This window comes from Eretmochelys imbricata, chromosome 14 (genome assembly GCF_965152235.1).
Source record: "Eretmochelys imbricata isolate rEreImb1 chromosome 14, rEreImb1.hap1, whole genome shotgun sequence".
Classification (NCBI taxonomy): domain Eukaryota; kingdom Metazoa; phylum Chordata; order Testudines; family Cheloniidae; genus Eretmochelys; species Eretmochelys imbricata.
In genome coordinates this window covers 11018162-11037245 of record NC_135585.1, presented here as the reverse complement: position 1 = coordinate 11037245, position 19084 = coordinate 11018162, and the positions used below count along the sequence as shown (strand labels likewise).

The window sequence follows — 19084 nt, the reverse complement described above, 5'->3', positions numbered from 1 at the left end:
AATTGCATCCTGCAGTACTCTACAGAATTAATTCAGTAGCAGAGGTAAAAAATTGCAGGAGAAAGAAAGTGAAGAGGTGTATGCAAGGGAGACAGGTATTCAGAATTAGAGGGAGGGATAAAAACATCTGCCTAGGAAGGAAAAGGGTCTTTCACCATTGGTAGCAAGGTTGTGTGGTGGGGTAGAGAAGGAAGTAGTGCTAGATGATCAGAAGGGAAAGTAATGTGGGGTGTGATTCCTGGGTTGTGGTAGAAGGAGTTCACAGGTGGTTTTTAAATTAACCAATGCAATTTTAACTGGATCCTGAAAGAAATGGAGAGCCAGTGAGTCATTTGACCACTTGGGTGAAGTGCCTGTACTTCTGTGGACATGTTAGAAGGTGGTCAGAGGAGGAAAAAGCAGCATTATTCTTTCTCTGCCAGCTTGCTCTGTTATGACAGGCTTGTTGCAGGAGGGCTGCCCTCCATTTTTTTTTTTGTAAAACAGAATAAATAACAATGCTTGCCCTTATATGAGAACAGAAGCAAGCTGTAGATGTTAATTGCCAGTAGCTAGCTTTCCTCATTTGGTCAGTGTTTTCAAATAAAATTACCAGAATCTCTCTCAAAAACCCACAAAAAAATATTTTTGTAAGCTTCAAAGTATCTTTCATTTTTATATGTGGAGAGTGCAGTAAATCAGCAGTAACTCTGGTGAAGTCGATTACCCTGGTGTAAAACTAGTGAAGGTGAGGTCAGAATCAGGCTCCCTGTTCCTAAATATTTGCAAGTCAAGTAAGTCAGCTGACATTTAAAACAATGCAGAAAAATAGACAGTGTCACATTTCACGTTTCAAAGTCGTGCACTTGATCAGACAAAATGTTGAGCGCAACAATCAGAAAAGCTAATAGGAGCTCACTGGCTTTTCCAGTGGAGCAAGCAAAGAAAAAGCTGTATTTATAAAGAAGAATCCCTGAATAGACATGAGAGAATTCAGATGTATAAATCCTATGAATGAAATCTGATCTATTACTGTGTAGCAAAAGCAAAAACAGGTTCCAGGTGCTTTTCATCCTCCTATTATGTATTAAATATTGTGTCTCAGAATTAATAACAAAGCTAGAACAAAAGCTTTCTACCCTTGTGCTGTGCATCGAATTTCTGTTAGTGAATAACTCCTCTTGGAATCAAGCAGCACCACTCTCTCATTCTGAAGGGTGACTGTTGAGCTGCTTCAGAGGCACTTGCAATCCAGGGTGAATAGAGCTAGCAATTAAACCTCTGTACCTTGTGGTAACCGGCCCATCTAATGGAGAGACTGTCATCAGCCTCTGTGCTTGTCCTTCACATATCTGTTCTCTGTATTTTTATATCTGACAAAAACATCAGTTTTCATCTGGTGTTGAGCCATCTGACCTTTAGTACGCTGTAGTCTGGGGAAATTGGGTGTTCAGAGGAAAATGTGAGAGATACATTCTAAACAAGTGGCATCCTACATGGTCTACAAGGGTGCATTTGTAACTGAAGTCAAATAAATAAAAAACAAAGGTATTTTTATTATTATAGGAAAGAATTTCTAGACCTGATGGATAAATATGGATCATGCAGTAACACGGGCTCTGCAAGAGGTTCACCAACACAACTGCTAGCTGGTGAGACATTGAATATTTCTACATTTTGCACTACAAGGAAGTAATAGAGGATGCTTGATCTCTAACATTATTTCAGGCTAACACTGTAGTCATCCTTGCATGAAATGTAAACCAGCACTTCAAAAATGTAGGTTGGGGGTGGGTGGGATGGGGAGTATGGCTTTGTGATTAGAGCAGGTGACTAGGAGTCTGGCAGGACTCCTGTGTTCATTCGTTACTTGGGCATTAACTCACTTTGTGATCTTGGGCAAGTCACTTAACTTCTCCATGTCTATTTCCCCATCTATATTGTATCACCTACCTCAAAAAGTTTTAATTATTGAATAGTTTATAAAATGTTATGAAATTCTCTGCGGAAAGGTGCATTAACGTTGCAAAGTGTTGATACCTGAGAGATTGTACCAATGCACACTCCATTTGGGGTTGGTGCACTAGTAAGGATGATTTATATACTGCATCTACCTTCCTCTTTAAGAAAGGTAGATACAAGATTATTTTGCTTCACCCACTCTTTTCATTTGAAGGGCCAGTCTTCACATGTCAGCAAGTGATGTCTGTTTCTGAAAACCTGAGTGCTTGACTTAGCTCCCACTCTGAAGCTGTGTAGCCTCAGGCTTCTTTGTGGTTTTGTTTGTCCTTTTGACAGAAGCTTTCTTTTATGGGGTCCTCTCTAAGGATGGAAGGAAGGAAGGACTGGGAAAGTGGGGTGAAACACCTGCGCTGTTGATTTAGAAGTAAGAGGGGGCAGAGGGATAAATAAAGCTTTGCAGAGATAAGTTATTTTCAGCAGCTGCTATGGAGCTCTCAACTCCAGCGTCCTATTTTTCTGATTTTTCAGATCAAGTGCACATGTTATACAATGAATCCAGGTGCTAAATATTGCCTTCCTAGAGCCAAAAGGAGGGGGTCAGATCACATTCATTTCCTCCCAGGAGTAGGTTTAGAGCCTTCACATTTTTTCCTATTACCCAGAAGGCTGGATACGGCTGATCGCAAGACTTGCAAAATGCTGGATCTTGTGACAAGCTGGATATTGCAGAGAAGCCTGAAATGCTTGCTTGGGAAAACACTCAATACCAGAGACACTTCTGTTCTATTCAATATCAAAATTAATAATAAAAGACTTGGTCATAATGATTCAGTTTACCAGAACTAGAACAGGGTATTAATTTAAGTTCATGGGGAAAAATCATGCTCCTCTTCCTGACATGTACTGAACTATTTGCCTGAGCAAGACTTTCAGAAATTGATGTTATATGTCAATGAAACACTTTGCCTTCCCTGAATGTGGTTTTTATTTCTCTTTTCTCACTATTTCTTTCTTTGAGGAAAACATGTTGACAGCCTTTCTTCTGGATCATCCTCAAGGTCACAAAGTCCTCAGCTTCCGCGTCCAAAGGGTATTGTCATCAGCTACAATGGAAATAATTCGGTTACCACAACATCCCCGCAACTCACAAAGTAATTCCTGAAACTGACTCTAGCTATCTTCTCTGAACTCCCTTGATCAAAAGTAGCTGTGTTTAGGTCTTATGAATATTTTGGGTGGAGCTCACTAAAGGACTACGAAGATTATATTTTTAAAAATCATGTTACTAATAACACTGTTGATTGTTAAAACTGAAAGAATTTTTACAACTAATTTATTTTGGCCATTTTCTGCCATTTGTTTACTTTTTGTGTTCATTTTGGTGAAATTAGGCTGATCAGATTTACTGTTATTTCTAGCCAGCTCCCAGTTAGTTTTTGGTTCTGGTTCATGTACACTAGCACATTGCCACAATGCTTAGGTTGCAAACACTGTAGGAGGGCTGCCAATCCAATAATATTTTTTTTAAAAGCCAAAAAAGAGAAAAAACATAAAAATATATTTGTTACGTATTCAGTTGAAGTCACTAGGAGCTAGAAAGGTAGGTATGGTACACGAGCCCTAAATTCACAAGCTCAGCACCTCGGAATGTCAGGCCATATTTACTTGAGACATCCAAGTTTGAAAATTTTGGCCACATTATCCGAGGTCACGCTGTGAATCAGTGGCAGAACCAGGGCTAGAATCCAGGAGTCCTAACTCCCAGCACTCTGCTCTGACAACTTTTTGAAACAAGTTCTGTCTTAATATAAATATATATATATATAAACAGCTTTATAAAAATGCTTGTGTTGAACTGAGGCAGTTGAAAAATATGTATACCAAGTTTCTGGAAAACAGTAAGCAGTAAAAATGCTGTAACAGTTTTGTGGATGGTGTGACAGCACCACCTCCTGGCAGTTCTGGGGATTAGCTCTGCGAGGTCAATGCCCCTTCCAATAGTTCCGCTCCTTCCCCCCCCCTCCCCCTCTCTCTCCAGGACCTCTCTGTGGCTTAGCCCTCTGGCATGTTTTCCCCTTCCGGGATACCAAAACCTTCCAGCATGAATTGTCCCAGGCAGTCCACAGCCTTGTCTGTGAACCCAATCCTGCCCTCTACTCTGGGTTCCAGCTCAGGGCCCCCCCTCATCAGGAGCCAAAGTCTGCCCTATCCCTGCTTTTCCCCTGAGTTTTCCTACCTTTCTGGCTCTCCAGCGCAAACTCCCTCCTCCCAGGGAGTAACTGTAGACTACCCTGCTGCAGTTCCCTTTCTGTTCTCAACTCCTGGACTTTATACCCCTGTTCCTGTCCATCTGAGCCTCATGTCTAATTAATCCCTGTTCCCTGGCTGCTCCTCCAGGTGCAGCTCAGGCAGTTAATTAACATACCTTGCTACCTTAACCCCTTCTGACCTTATGTGGAGTGGATACCCCATCATAAACTTGAGATGGAACGGACACACAGCAAGACAGCTTTGCAGTTAGATTTACACAAGGACACATACTTTTATTTATAAATACTTTAAAATAACCTTAAAAAGAGAAAGGTGACGTGACACTTTCCAGACGAATGCATTTTTATGATTTCTTTCAGATCCCTAGAAATATGGTTATGTCTCTAATGAAAGCAGAGAATTAGACACACTTTAATTCTATCAGTGTATATAGCACTGCTTTAATGCTTAGTTTAACTTGACTTTCTATTTGTAATTGCTTAAATTAGTATTGAAATTAGTAATTTTGTATTAAGAAGTATGTGGACTATATGAGTCTCCTGATTAAATGTCAGCCATTTATGTCAAACTAATTGTTGCAACACATATGTGAAACCAACAAGAGAAATATTGCACATGGGTCTTCATTGCTGCTTTTTTCAAGCTCCGCAGCCTGTGTAACTGACCTTTTAATGCTAATTTTCTTCTTTTTTTTCTCCTAGTGATAGTGCATTTCAGATTATCACTGTTTCCAAGGGAACAGGCCTAGGCTTGAACATTGTGGGAGGAATTAACAGAAATGAAGGTCCCTTGGTGTATATTCAAGAAGTTATCCCTGGAGGTGACTGTCATAAGGTAGATATTATAAAGTCCTCTTTTATTTATAGTTCCTTCCCATGCAGCTCCATTTTTTTCTTTATTTATTACCAACCTCAGTATAAATGCTCTCCAATATCAAGATTGATCTACTTTGACTTGCTGTGCTAGCAGCAAGCCGGATCTAAAAAACAGCGTTCTGATAGGTGACACTAGACTTTTTTTAGATAGTGGCATCACCTTTAATAGAGCATCCTGTCAAGGGTGAAATCTTGCCTTGTAGTGACTATACTGTATGGGAAGGAGGAGGCAAGTGTGTGTAGATATCCTTTCCTTCTCCTCCTCCATGCATCCGTGTGGTAGTCAGAAGGCTTACAGGGCACTCTGGAGAAAACTAGGAAAGGAATCCAGTTGTTCCTTGTGGCATGCCACAGCTGGCTAAGGGTTATAGGATTGGGGCTAGTTGGTGGCCAAGGTTAAAGTTAGGGCTGGCTGGCGGTCAGGATCCCAGGCAGCTACATACTAGTTGGGAGTATATGCTTGCTCTTCTTTAAAGAAGCTTAGTGGTCATAGGCACAAACTTCTGCACTTCTTCTCTTTTCCTTCTCCCATTTTCTATGCCATTTTGTATCAGCAGAATGGCCCTTCTAGCCATCCTGCACTCATCACCATTGCAACTGATTGCCACCGTTAATGAGCTAAGATATCATATAGATAGGAATCATTATCCACATCTTTTACCTGAGAAGACTGAAACACAGAAAAGTTGTGATTTGCTCAGGCAAGGTCACACCTGGATGTGGCAGAGCTGCAATTAGAACTCAGATCTTCTGATATCCTGTCATTTTCCTTTATCACAAAACCTATCAATTTTTTCCCAGTTGAGACTCAAACAGTAGCTGTTGCCAGGCCAGAATAAAGGGAATATCCTGTAGGCCAAATAATTAAGAGTTATGCTGAACTCTTTGCATACTATATCTTGCATTACTGAAAGTATGTAATGGACAAGGAGGACTAATAAATCACAAAAAATTCAGTTTTCAGAGCTAGATTTTCTAAACATAGCCATTCTTTTTGAACCCAGGGCTATTTATAAGTGTGATGTGGGTCATTTTAGAAATAAGGAGGGTGAGGTAATACCTTTTATTGGACCACCGTCTGTTGGTGTGAGAGACAAGCTTTCACAGAGCTCTTCTTCGGGTCTGGGAAACTTAGGTCTGGTCTACATTACAGAGTTACGTCAATGCAAGGCAGCTTATTTTGACCTAACTATAGAAGCATCTACACTTAAATTTTGCTCCAGACAATGTAACTGACCCGCTACGCCAACTTAACTCCACCTCCACGAGCAGCGTAGAGTCGAGGCTGATGTATTTAGGTCTACGCAATGTCAGTGTAGACACCACATTGCTTATGTCAATTGTTTCTGGCTTTCAGGAGCTGTCCTACAATGTCCCACATTGACAGTATGGTCGATACAAGCACTCCTGGTGAGGACATGCACCACCGACACAAGGAGCCAAGTGTAGACACACACAAGCAATGTAATTACTGCGGTGGCTGTATGCCAATGTAAGTTAGGTCAACTTAATTTTGTAGTGTAGACATGGCCTTAATCAAAATATAACAGCTAAATACCAAGTGAAATAGATTGTTTAGCGTAAGTAGTGAACGCATATTTCAAGGGACCATTCCAGATGAACACCCCTCCAGTCATACGAAGGAACAGAAAGGGGCGGGGGGAAGCAGTTGGGCGGGGAGGGCTTTTAGTGGCTTATAGATTGTTGTAATAAGTCATAAATCCAGTGCCTCTGCTCAGTCCATGATTTTTAGCGTCTAGCAAAGTTATGAATTTAAAGCCCCTGGCTCGTCTTTTGAAAGTGTTGTGCAGGTTTCCTTTCAGAATGAGGATTGATAAAGCTTCCCAGACCAGAAGAAGAGCTCTGTGTAAGCTCAAAAGCTTGTCTCTCTCACCAATCTAATTCTAATAGAATTTCACCTACCTTGTCTCTTTAATATCCTGGAACTGACACAGCTACAACACTGCATACAGCAGTGGGACATTTTGACATGTAAATATTGATTGTGTCTGCAAAGCAAAGGCATGGATGTTTAACAACATTTATTGCACCTGCAATGATTTGTGGCCACAAAATTCTGCCTGTGATTATTTGTGACCATAGATTTGTAGGTACAGAAAGGGAGGGCAGGTTAAGGCCAGACTGCAGATCGGGGAGCAAATTGGAATGCTCCCTTAAAACTGCTTATTCATTAATAAAAATGATTCTTCTTTTTTCACTCTTATTTTGTTATAGCTACCAAAAACATTTTACAGTCTTAACCTATGTAATTTAGTGCTCATTCCTTCACAGTTGTGATCAGTGGGAGCAAGACTAAGTCATTTATTTTCAAACTGTACTGTAACACTAATACAGTTTAAACAGTCAAAATCTGAGGCTGTATTTAAATCCTCATCTTCTTGAAATTTCTCAATTTAAAATGACAGGTTTCAGAGTAACAGCCGTGTTAGTCTGTATCCGCAAAAAGAAAAGGAGTACTTGTGGCACCTTAGAGACTAGTGAAATTCCACTGCATGCATCCAATGAAGTGAGCTGTAGCTCACGAAAGCTTATGCTCAAATAAATTGTTAGTCTCTAAGGTGCCACAAGTCCTCCTTTTCTTTTTTCAATTTAAAATGTGATGTTTGCCATGTGAGCCACCAGAGGGCAGCATTGTAGTTGGTATTTTTGTATACTGGTGGCAAATAAAAAACAAGCTATTTTTCTTTGTGGTCAAAGACAAATATTAAACAACAAAATATGATGTGTTATAAAATCATAGTGTTCAAGCAGCTAAAATATAAGTATATATATATATGTTATAAAATTTTATATATTTGTTCCTTCTCAGGCCAGCATATTTAGGTTTACTAATTTCAAAATTGTATTTTTTGGGGGGATTTTTTTATGAAACATTAAAAAATTGAATGAAGGTAGAATTTTGTATTTCAGATCTTCCAAATTGTCCATGCAATGAATTTGTATGGGTTCAGAAACACAGGTGCATCTTGAGTGTGTGTATTTTTTTGCCATATATTAGTGAAATATAGTAATTTTACAATCTATAAGCGTAAGCTAGAAAAAATATGACAATATATAGAATGATTAATAATTCTCAATTCTCAACTGAATTCTCAATTACACTGTGATTTATGCCCACTCTAAGGCCCATTTACACACAGCCAGAAGAGAATAAAAGGACCTCGGTGTAAATGAGAATTCAAGTCCCCTTTTTAAAAATGTTGTCCTATGACTGTCTGTAACAGAAATATGGTATGTCTCTATGTTTGCAGAAAGTTGTAGATCAATCTGCTTCTCCTGTCGACATAGTACTGCCTCTTGCGGAGGTGGAGTTATTAATCCAACAGGAAAGCTCTCTCCCATTGACTAAGAGTGTCTTCACTAGACCTACTACAGCTGCAAAGGTGCATCTGTGCTGATGTAAATTTGTAGAGCTGCCTCAGTATCACAGCTAAATACAAGGTGGAAGAGATTGTTTAACATAACTAGTTAACATATATTCTAAGGGACAATTCAAGCTGAAGAGACCCATTAAAACCTCTTCAGTAATAGGAGGGTTAAAGATTGGGTTAAAGATTGTTGTAACATGCCATAAACCCAATGTTTTTATTAAGACCATGATTTCTAGCATCTAGTAAAGTTATGAATTTAGCACCTAGGCTTGTGTTGCGCAGGTTTCTTTTGAGCATGAGGTCAGAGTGATCGCTTTGTAAAAAGTAAAAACAACAAGGAGTCCTTGTGCTTATGACGAAATCAATTTGTTAGTCTCTAAGGTGCCACAAGGAATCATAGAATCATAGAATATCAGGGTTGGAAGGGACCTCAGTAGGTCATCTAGTCCAACCCCCTGCTCAAAAGCAGGACCCATCCCCAATTAAATCATCCCATCCAGGGCTTTGTCAAGCCTGACCTTAAAAACTTCTAAGGAAGGAGATTCCACCACCTCCCTAGGCAATGCATTCCAGTGTTTCACCACCATCCTAGTGAAAAAGTTTTTCCTAATATCCAACCTAAACCTCCCCCACTGCAACTCGAGACCATTACTCCTTGTCCTGTCCTCTTCCACCACTGAGAATAGTCTAGAACCATCCTCTCTGGAACCACCTCTCAGGTAGTTGAAAGCAGCTATCAAATCCCCCCTCATTCTTCTCTTCCGCAGACTAAACAATCCCAGTTCCCTCAGCCTCTCCTCATAAGTCGTGTGTTTCAGACCCCTAATCATTTTTGTTGCCCTTCGCTGGACTTTTTCCAATTTATCCACATCCTTCTTGTAGTGTGGGGCCCAAAACTGGACACAGTACTCCAGATGAGGCCTCACCAATGTCGAATAGAGGGGGACGATCACGTCCCTCGATCTGCTCGCTATGCCCCTACTTATACATCCCAAAATGCCATTGGCCTTCTTGGCAACAAGGGCACACTGCTGACTCATATCCAGCTTCTCGTCCACTGTCACCCCTAGGTCCTTTTCCGCAGAACTGCTGCCTAGCCATTCGGTCCCTAGTCTGTAGCTGTGCATTGGGTTCTTCTGTCCTAAGTGCAGGACCCTGCACTTATCCTTATTGAACCTCATCAGATTTCTTTTGGCCCAATCCTCCAATTTGTCTAGGTCCCTCTGTATCCTATCCCTCCAGCGTATCTACCACTCCTCCCAGTTTAGTATCATCCGCAAATTTGCTGAGAGTGCAATCCACACCATCCTCCAGATCATTTATGAAGATATTGAACAAAACCGGCCCCAGGACCGACCCCTGGGGCACTCCACTTGACACCGGCTGCCAACTAGACATGGAGCCATTGATCACTACCCGTTGAGCCCGACAATCTAGCCAACTTTCTACCCACCTTATAGTGCAATCATCCAGCCCGTGCTTCTTTAACTTGCTGACAAGAATACTGTGGGAGACCGTGTCAAAAGCTTTGCTAAAGTCAAGATACAATACATCCACTGCTTTCCCTTCATCCACAGAACCAGTAATCTCATCATAGAAGGCAATTAGTCAGGCATGACCTTCCCTTGGTGAATCCATGCTGACTGTTCCTGATCACTTTCCTCTCATGTAAGTGCTTCAGGATTGATTCTTTGAGGACCTGCTCCATGATTTTTCCGGGGACTGAAGTGAGGCTGACTGGCCTGTAGTTCCCAGGATCCTCCTCCTTCCCTTTTTTAAAGATTGGCACTACATTAGCCTTTTTCCAGTCATCCGGGACTTCCCCTGTTCGCCACGAGTTTTCAAAGATAATGGCCAATGGCTCTGCAATCACAGCCGCCAGTTCCTTTAGCACTCTCGGATGCAACTCGTCCGGCCCCATGGACTTGTGCACGTCCAGCTTTTCTAAATAGTCCCTAACCACCTCTTTCTCCACAGAGGGCTGGCCATCTATTCCCCATGCTGTGATGCCCAGTGCAGCAGTCTGGAAGCTGACCTTGTTCGTGAAGACAGAGGCAAAAAAGCATTGAGTACATTAGCTTTTTCCACATCCTCTGTCACTAGGTTGCCTCCCTCATTCATTAAGGGGCCCACACTTTCCTTGGCTTTCTTCTTGTTGCCAACATACCTGAAGAAACACTTCTTGTTACTCTTAACATCTCTCGCTAGCTGCAGCTCCAGGTGCGATTTGGCCCTCCTAATTTCATTTCTACATGCCCGAGCAATATTTTTATACTCTTCCCTGGTCATATGTCCAACCTTCCACTTCTTGTAAGCTTCTTTTTTATGCTTAAGATCTGCTAGGATTTCACCGTTAAGCCAAGCTGGTCGCCTGCCATATTTACTATTCTTTCGACACATCGGGATGGTTTGTCCCTGTAACCTCAACAGGGATTCCTTGAAATACAGCCAGCTCTCCTGGACTCCTTTCCCCTTCATGTTAGTCCCCCAGGGGATCCTACCCATCCGTTCCCTGAGGGAGTCGAAGTCTGCTTTCCTGAAGTCCAGGGTCCATATCCTGCTGCTTACCTTTCTTCCCTGTGTCAGGATCCTGAACTCAACCAACTCATGGTCACTGCCTCCCAGATTCCCATCCACTTTTGCTTCCCCTACTAATTCTTCCCGGTTTGTGAGCAGCAGGTCAAGAAAAGCTCCCCCTCTAGTTGGCTCCTCTAGCACTTGCACCAGGAAATTGTCCCCTACGCTTTCCAAAAAGTTCCTGGATTGTCTATGCACTGCTGTATTGCTCTCCCAGCAGATATCAGGAAAATTAAAGTCACCCATGAGAACCAGGGCATGGTTCTCCTCATTGTTTTTGCTGATACAGACTAACATGGCTACCACTCTGAAATTTGTAAAAAGTGTTCACCAACAGGTGATATGGTACTTGTGTCTTTTATAATTTTTTGTGAGAGCTCTTTTGAGAGCATAGTGATTGTCTGGTTTTACCCACATAGTTTTAGTTGGGGCATATAGTGCATGAGCTGAAGTACACCCCATGTTGTGATAGACATAGGACCCAGGGATCTTGAAAAGCATGTTGTGGGAGGTATTGATCATTGTAGCAATGGAGATACCTCTACAGGTTTTGCATCTGTTATTCAGGCAGAGTCTGGTGCTGCTTTGAGTTGGTGTGTCCTGGTCTGTGAGGAGCTTGCTTCGGATGATGAGCTTGGAGAGGTTGGAGGGGTGTTTGAAGGCCAAAAGAGGGGATTGGGAAAGATTTTTTGCAGGGTATAGTCCCCCATTGAGTATGGGCTGTGATTGTTAAATGATACCCTGTATGGGTTTCAGTGGGAGGTAGTAGGTGACAACTAGGATTGTGTGGTTGGAGATGTGGGGGGTTTTTTTTTCCCTGTATTGAATCAGGTTCTCTTTCAGTATTTGGGTGGTCTGTTCCACGATGCGATCTTTACCTTCAAAAGATGAGCCTATAACCCGCTAACCCCCATTTTTTTTCCTTTGACTACAGATACTGAAATGGGCCATTTCAGTATAAAAGGTCCCTTAGAATATGTGTTAACTACTTATGCTAAACAATCTGTTCCACCTTATATTCAGCTGTGACAGCGAGTACCTTTTCCAGACCTGATCTGTGCTGATCTGTGCTCAAAATCTTCTCTCTCACCAACAGAAGGTGGTCCAATAAAATATATTATCTCACCCACCTTGTTTGTCTAATACCTTGGGACCCACATGGCTACAAACTGCAAAAAGCAGATAATGTTGTTCTTATTCCTACAATTCTCTTCTGCCTCTATTGATGAAGTTAGGGCTAGTCTACACTGACAACGTTAAAGCCACGGCAGCGCTTTAACATGGCTTGTGTAGTCGCAGCAGAGCACTGGGAGAGAGCTCTCCTAGCACTCTAAAAAACCACCTCCACGGGGGGCGTAGCTCTCAGCACTGGGGGCATAGCTCCCAACTGGATGACTTTGAATACATTTCTATGATTCTGTGATTGTCAGGCAATTCATAATATAGCATTTATTTAAAATGAATAGTGCATAGTTGGGTAGCTGGAAAAACTGGTCAGCATATTTTTCCCTCAAAGTAGTTATAATAGTGAGTCTGATGCAGTCTGGTGCATCCATAGTTTTTCTGCACGGTAACAGTTGTTGAACGTTCGATACTGATTTATAGAACCAAAGCGCAGAATATAGTATTGATGATTGTTTCTTTGTGCCTTTTGAAATCTAACACATACAACACATTCTTTCACTGCACAGTTATTCTACTAAGCAGCAGTACAAAAGATGTATATTACTAATGGATTAAACATATTCGTCCAGGCAGAAAGTCTGGCCAGCCTTGACTGTTTCTTAAATTCATGGGTTCAAAAGTACATGTTAAACTGTTGCAGTTAGAAAATTGTTTCAGTTACATCTTCATCAACAATGAACCCAGAATGTCACACTTGGATTCTTTATTGTTACTGATTAGGATGGACGACTGAAGCCTGGAGACCAGCTTGTATCCATAAACAAGGAGTCAATGATTGGAGTCTCCTATGAAGAAGCAAAAAGTATAATCAACAGAACAAAGCTGAGGTAATTATTGTACTACAACAGCTAAACCCCCAAAGTGAAATCTTGTACAAGTTTTCTTTTGAGTAGTTTGAAGTAAGAAGACAAGTTCATGGCTCTGAAATATTAAATACGCATATTACTCTTAAAAAAGCTCAAATATGTTACTAATCCAAGTGATGCAAAATTGTTAGGAAACTTTACTAGCTCAGTCACAAATGCTACTCACCTGTCCTCCACCTTCATAACTGATGATAATGAGGAATGAAATAAAAACAAGTGTCAAAAAAATTCTCACCCCATGAGGCTTGGACAAGTAGAATTTTGCAAGGCTGCTTTATCATTTTATGAACAGTGTTGCATATAATCTATGTAAAACATTTATTTTTAAATTTAGATCTGAATCTGCCTGGGAGATCGCTTTTATCAGACAAAGAGTTTTTCCCTGTTGCTTTGAAAATCCTCAAAGTCCTGGCAGTCTCTTGGCATCTTCTGCTGGATGTGGACAGCAACAGACACTACTTGCGTTTAATCTTCTTTCACCTCCTAATGAGAATCTGGGTTCAAAGGTGTCCACATCCTACACTGTGAGTATAGTCTTGTCTCTTGTTTTAGAACAAACCAAGGAAGAGATTAATTTTCTAAATTATAGAAATCCTATTGCAACTTTTTCCATATTTCAATATTAGATCAATGGCAAGTAGTTACCATTCCAATAAGTAAATGATTAGACTCCTCCTCAAAACCCCCTGGGGTATTAGGAGCTTTCTGGTAGATGTGTGAGATCTCTCTAGAATCAACAGTACTGGCCAGTGGAATGAGAATATTAACTGAAATCATTAGTTGATTGGTCATCTCGCTTCTCAATTAAATCTTAATTGTGATCCTAGGTTGTCAAATTCTTCTTTTGAAAAAATAAATAATATCTAACCATTTCCATTTTATATTTCAGATATGGAGGAGATTTTGAATATTAGTAAATAGTGAATAATAATAATAATAATTTCTTATTTAAAGATTTTTTTTTACAGTACTTATTAACATAACATAGGGTTTATATACAACTTAAACCAAAAAATGAGAATTACATGAAGCCATGTACAATTATTGAAATTAGAAATAACTGTCATTTTTTTAGGGCTAAAATCAAACGGGACATAAGATCTTTACGCCTCACCAAAACAAAGCCAAAAAAACTAAACCACATAAAAAAGCCTTTAATCTAGTGCAACTCTTGCTAGACTTGTGCTCCAGCAAACCTCCCAGGGGCGTGAGTTCCGTTGTGGGGCGCTGTCAACTGAGAGTGTCCTTCCACTGGTCATGCAGTATTTAACTCTGCTAACTGAGATCAAGAGATTCCCATCTGATTTTAGCTGCTGCAACATTGTGTAGGGAAAGACCAGATAACATATGGGGCACTTGACAGTCCTTTGGGGACTCTTTGGCACCTCTTCCCTTTAGATTTCAAACCTTGTTCCTTGCTGGGGTGCCAGCTACCTGTGACTATTTGCTTTATTTGCATGTACCTTTTCTGATACATTGTATATCTGTATAGCTTGTTAGTGTGGAGTTGCACGCCAACTTGTGTTAGTGGATGTTTCTCTGCTGTGTAAAATGTGTTTCTCTCCCTGGCTTTAGGAGACGGTTGACAAGTTCCTTCAATAAAAAAGAAGTTTTTTAAAATAATAGATTTTTACACCTTATGATGATGATACAGTTTGGAGATGGAATGTAGACTACTATAAAACTTTGTTTAGAACTCAGAGTTTTATAGATGTTTTATCACACTGAAGGAAAAATATAAACAAACATTTTAGTTAAAGTAGCACATCGTTAGTGCAAACGAAACTATCATAGCGTGCGATGGTGTGAAAGTTTTGAAGACCAGAGAAAGCTGACTATTTTAGAACTGCTCTCTGTTTTCTGGCATTTTTAAAATATATTTAATTTATAGTTCTTTTTAGAGGTGAACAAAATATTCTCTTTCAATAAGCTGGGCTTATAAAGTTATTTTTTAGACTCTGTAGTCAAAGGAGGTGGTTCCCCTGTGTCCATATTTGAAAAACATGCCTATGTATTCCTTTTCAGAAACATCCTGTGTAGGGTGCAGCCTCCTGCGCAGCCACACTTTTTTGGTGTTCACTGTGATGGTTATTCTGCAGATAATGAACCTCAGAGACTCGAAAATATTACCATGTCTGTTATATTGCTGTAGTATAATGCTAAGTTTGTGTACACTTATGGCTCTGCCAGAGGGACAGAGCCTTTCAACTATAGCTTACCAGGTTAAGTTCAGCTGTGGCCCCTAATGACCCATTGTTATTTGATAGCTGTTCATCAGCCTGTACCTAATTACTTTGGTATCAGTCCAGTTCCCTGTTCCATGTCTCATAAACGGTCACATTTTGAACTAATGCTCCGTCTGCCAATAGTCTTGGCAAAGAGGCAAAAATTGGATGCACCATGAAAGACCGTCACTGTTGCAGCTTTCACCAGCACCAAAATTCAGGTGCGGAAAACAAGACGAGGGGAAAACAATCCCTGTAAAACAACAAGAGCATGTGTTTCAGTGGTATAGAAGTTTTTCTAATATGTTACATGATTTACAGTATACTGCCCCCTATTAAATATGTGGCAAAGTGGCCCTCTTCTGTTTCAGCACTAGGTTTGACACTTTTAGTACAAACCTCATCAGTAATGATCCATAATACATTTTCTAATAAAATGTCTCACTTATGGCTTTTTATTAAAATGTCTACATAATAGAAATCACATATGCTTTCTGAATTGAAAAATAAGTCTTTAAAAGCCGTAAAATCATCAATGTGGGCTACACCTCAGACAGAGCATGGTTACATTGGCTTCCGTTACTTTTTAAATAGTACCATATGAAAAGTACTCTGTAGTGCTTAGGCACAGTGGGTATACCACAGTAGCCTTTACATTCTGAATGTCATTGCTTTTTTATGGTGCCTGTAAGAGTTTAAACATAACATAGGGGTTTTTGGCTTCAGTGTTCTTCCAGTATTGTTTGTCTACCCATCCACCCATTTTTTTTAAAGGTTAACATTTGTTTCGAGTCTGGTCTTTGACCTACTTTAGCAAATGTCATTTCATGACTTGTGATTTTCTTTCATAGATGAAAACTGGATTCAATAAGAGAGAACAATCTCCAATTCCTTCTGCAGACAGCAGCCCTGCTGATGTGTCTGCGGCTGGTAAATGCTTTATTTAATTTTTTCCCCCTCTTATTTTTTGCAATTGCTCTTCTACAGAAAGTAGTGCACAATGTGATTTACTAGGCTTTAAGGAAGGGCATATGGGCCATTTTTCTAGCCGTGAATAAAAGGCTAAAATGAATGGATTGTTCAGCAATCCATGTCAAATATAACTTATGTTGTCCAGTTTCTTGGACAAATAGTTGAAACTAAACAAAGATGAATGATCATAACGTTTCAGTACAGCAGTAGTAATCAATAGACTCAGTTGAAACCAGGTAATGAAGACTCACATATAAATCAAGACTAGGTTGCCATAGAAACAGTGCTTTCTCAGTTTGATAAAATGCTGTAGAAGTATATTGCATGTACTTTTTTTTATTTTTATTTTTTTAAGGAGGACATTTTTTTTTTATTTTAGGAACAAAAATAACTGTTAAAGTGGCTTGTATGTTCTTTGTTACATAGAGGCTACATTAGTAAACTATCTACTTAAAACACTGCTATGGAATTTTCTGTATGTATTTCAGAACCTTAATGTTCAAGCAAAGGTGATAATCATATCATATCTCTAGATATATATTTTGGAGGTGCTGAAGGAAAAATAATTGGGGATCTGATCTTTCACAACAATTAGATCTGAATTGACAGTGATAAATCCGTCAATGAGACGATTTGCATAGTATTTATGAACAATGAAAATGCACAGGCATGACATACATACTTACATTGGTGTTAAGTATCGCTAGGCTAATGGTTGTGCTCTGTACTGCTATGCAGTAGACAAGGAGCCCTCTTACCACTCAGTTGGTACAAATGAGGGCAGTGTGTTCATTACATCTGCCTCTCTAATTGATCAGTCCACGTGACCAAAAACTCCAGTCTAATTTGTCAAGAGAGGGAGGACCAACACAGAGGACCGTAGTGTCACTCCACTGACATTACCTAAATTGCGCTAGGGATTAACGTGGCCCATAGTAGATACCCTAATTCCAAATGAAGCAGTCGGATTGGGATCTTGACCAACTTGGCATAAATAGAGATATTCCAAAGGGGTTAACTGGCTGAATACCAGCTTTTGGAACTGGAGACGTCATGGTATTTCATACAGCTTGAGTTAAATAATCAGACCTCTCGATCATATTGCCCATGAAAACTACCATGACTAGATTAGATCAGAAGCATTACAAGACAAAGGCTCCTTTGACCTACCGTTTAGAGCTTCTTATTTAGTTAAAAGGAAGGGGTACATGTGAGCTGAGCCACTGCCATTTTTCTTTTCCAGATCCAGACTTCTCAAACCAATGTATTTTTAAATGAGGGATCTATGCAACAGACAAAATGCAGTGATTGGGAGCTTAATAGCGAAGAAAATATCCCCCTTCTCTCCCTGCTTGAAATAGTGGGGCTCTATATCTATTTTGATCACAGTTAAAGATTTTGGACATATGTGGTAGAGTGTAAGCTTGAGAGATTGTCCTCTCACCAGCAGATGGTTCAATAAAAGATACTATGTCACCCACCTTGTGGCTCTCTGACATGCAGTTTAGTGAGGGCCAGATTCTCAGCTGGTGAAACTTCACTGGCTTCAGTCCACAAATAGAATTGAATTAATTGGATTAAATCAGAAGAAGTCAGTGACACTACATCAGTTTATACCAGCTGCGAATCTGGACCTCAGTTTCGGACATTTGTTCCTGCGTCTCCACCACAAAAAATTCATTTGCCAAGGACAGTCCCCATGGAAACAGATTCCCAATGATATTTTAAAAGGGACTAAGAAGGCTACAATGCATAATAACATAAACAAGATGGCTCTAGCAGTTGCTGTACAATCTATATTATGCTATCCCATATGCTGTCTCTGGACTTCCTTCGTTCCATCGTCATTTGACAACATGTCCTTGACTGAAACTGCTATTTGTGTCACACACGTCGTCTTCAAGGCTAATGTGATATAAAGATCCAAGCTCTTGGATCAAAAATTGCTGTGATTAAGAAAAATCAGCATAACTTCGAGACGTGCTTGAAAAAATTTATGCATAAAGCCCATGACCCAATAGTTTTGTGAGCTTAGTATCCACACACTGACTTCAGGGGAGCTATGCCGATTTACTCTAGCTTAGGATGTAGCCTGCTGTCTTTAGAATTTAATAAAGCATGCAAACAGTATTAGTGTTACAGGTTTCCAAAAAGATGTTTTGTTGAGCACATGTGGAGAATATAAATTAGTTTGAGCTTGGAAACAGATGTTTTGTGAATTACGAAATCCGGTTTTGTTTTTTTTGTTTTTTTTAGTTTTGTTTCTATTCTGTGTTTTGGAGATGGTCCCAAACTGCAGAGTCCTAAGGTTTTCTGATGCAGATTTTGGTTTGAGCCCATCTCAGTCTCCTTCTTGATGAAATAATAAAATAGGACGAAGAACTAATTAAGAACACCAGTTAATATGTGATTGTTCCTCAGAATTTCAGCCTTTTAATAAGAAGTGTTTTGGATGCCTTTCCAAATTAGGCAATTTAATAACTTCACATTGATAAGCTTGTCTATAGCATGTCCCTCTTTGTACCTGGCCGTCTGCAAAAACTCAGCAGTGGATTTATTGTTTGTCCTATTTTAAATAAAATGTTAGTGCATGTAAAATCTAAGTGAAGCTACAAATTTGCTGCAGTGCATATAGCGAGCAGTCAAAGGCCCTGAAGAGCCTTCTGCTATTTTCCCAGTGTACTGAGATGTTTCTCCAACAGACTGAGAAAGCCAGAGCACTCTGGCAAAGCTATAGTTGATTTTTCCTGTATTGTTTTCCCTGCAAAAGAAATCTGTAG

The 19084-nt window shown here is 40.0% G+C and overlaps 1 protein-coding gene across 6 annotated transcripts in view; it reads left to right on the top strand.

The window, feature by feature from the left end:
* Positions 1-19084, top strand: part of STXBP4 (syntaxin binding protein 4) — a 139192-nt gene that overhangs the window by 20225 nt on the left and 99883 nt on the right. For all 6 annotated transcript variants that reach the window (XM_077834511.1, XM_077834512.1, XM_077834514.1 and 3 more), the window contains 6 exons: positions 1546-1631; positions 2960-3092; positions 4914-5046; positions 12962-13068; positions 13442-13631; positions 16184-16262. In XM_077834511.1, coding sequence (XP_077690637.1) covers positions 1546-1631; positions 2960-3092; positions 4914-5046; positions 12962-13068; positions 13442-13631; positions 16184-16262 — 728 coding nt within the window. The remainder of the gene's footprint in view (positions 1-1545; positions 1632-2959; positions 3093-4913; positions 5047-12961; positions 13069-13441; positions 13632-16183; positions 16263-19084) is intronic.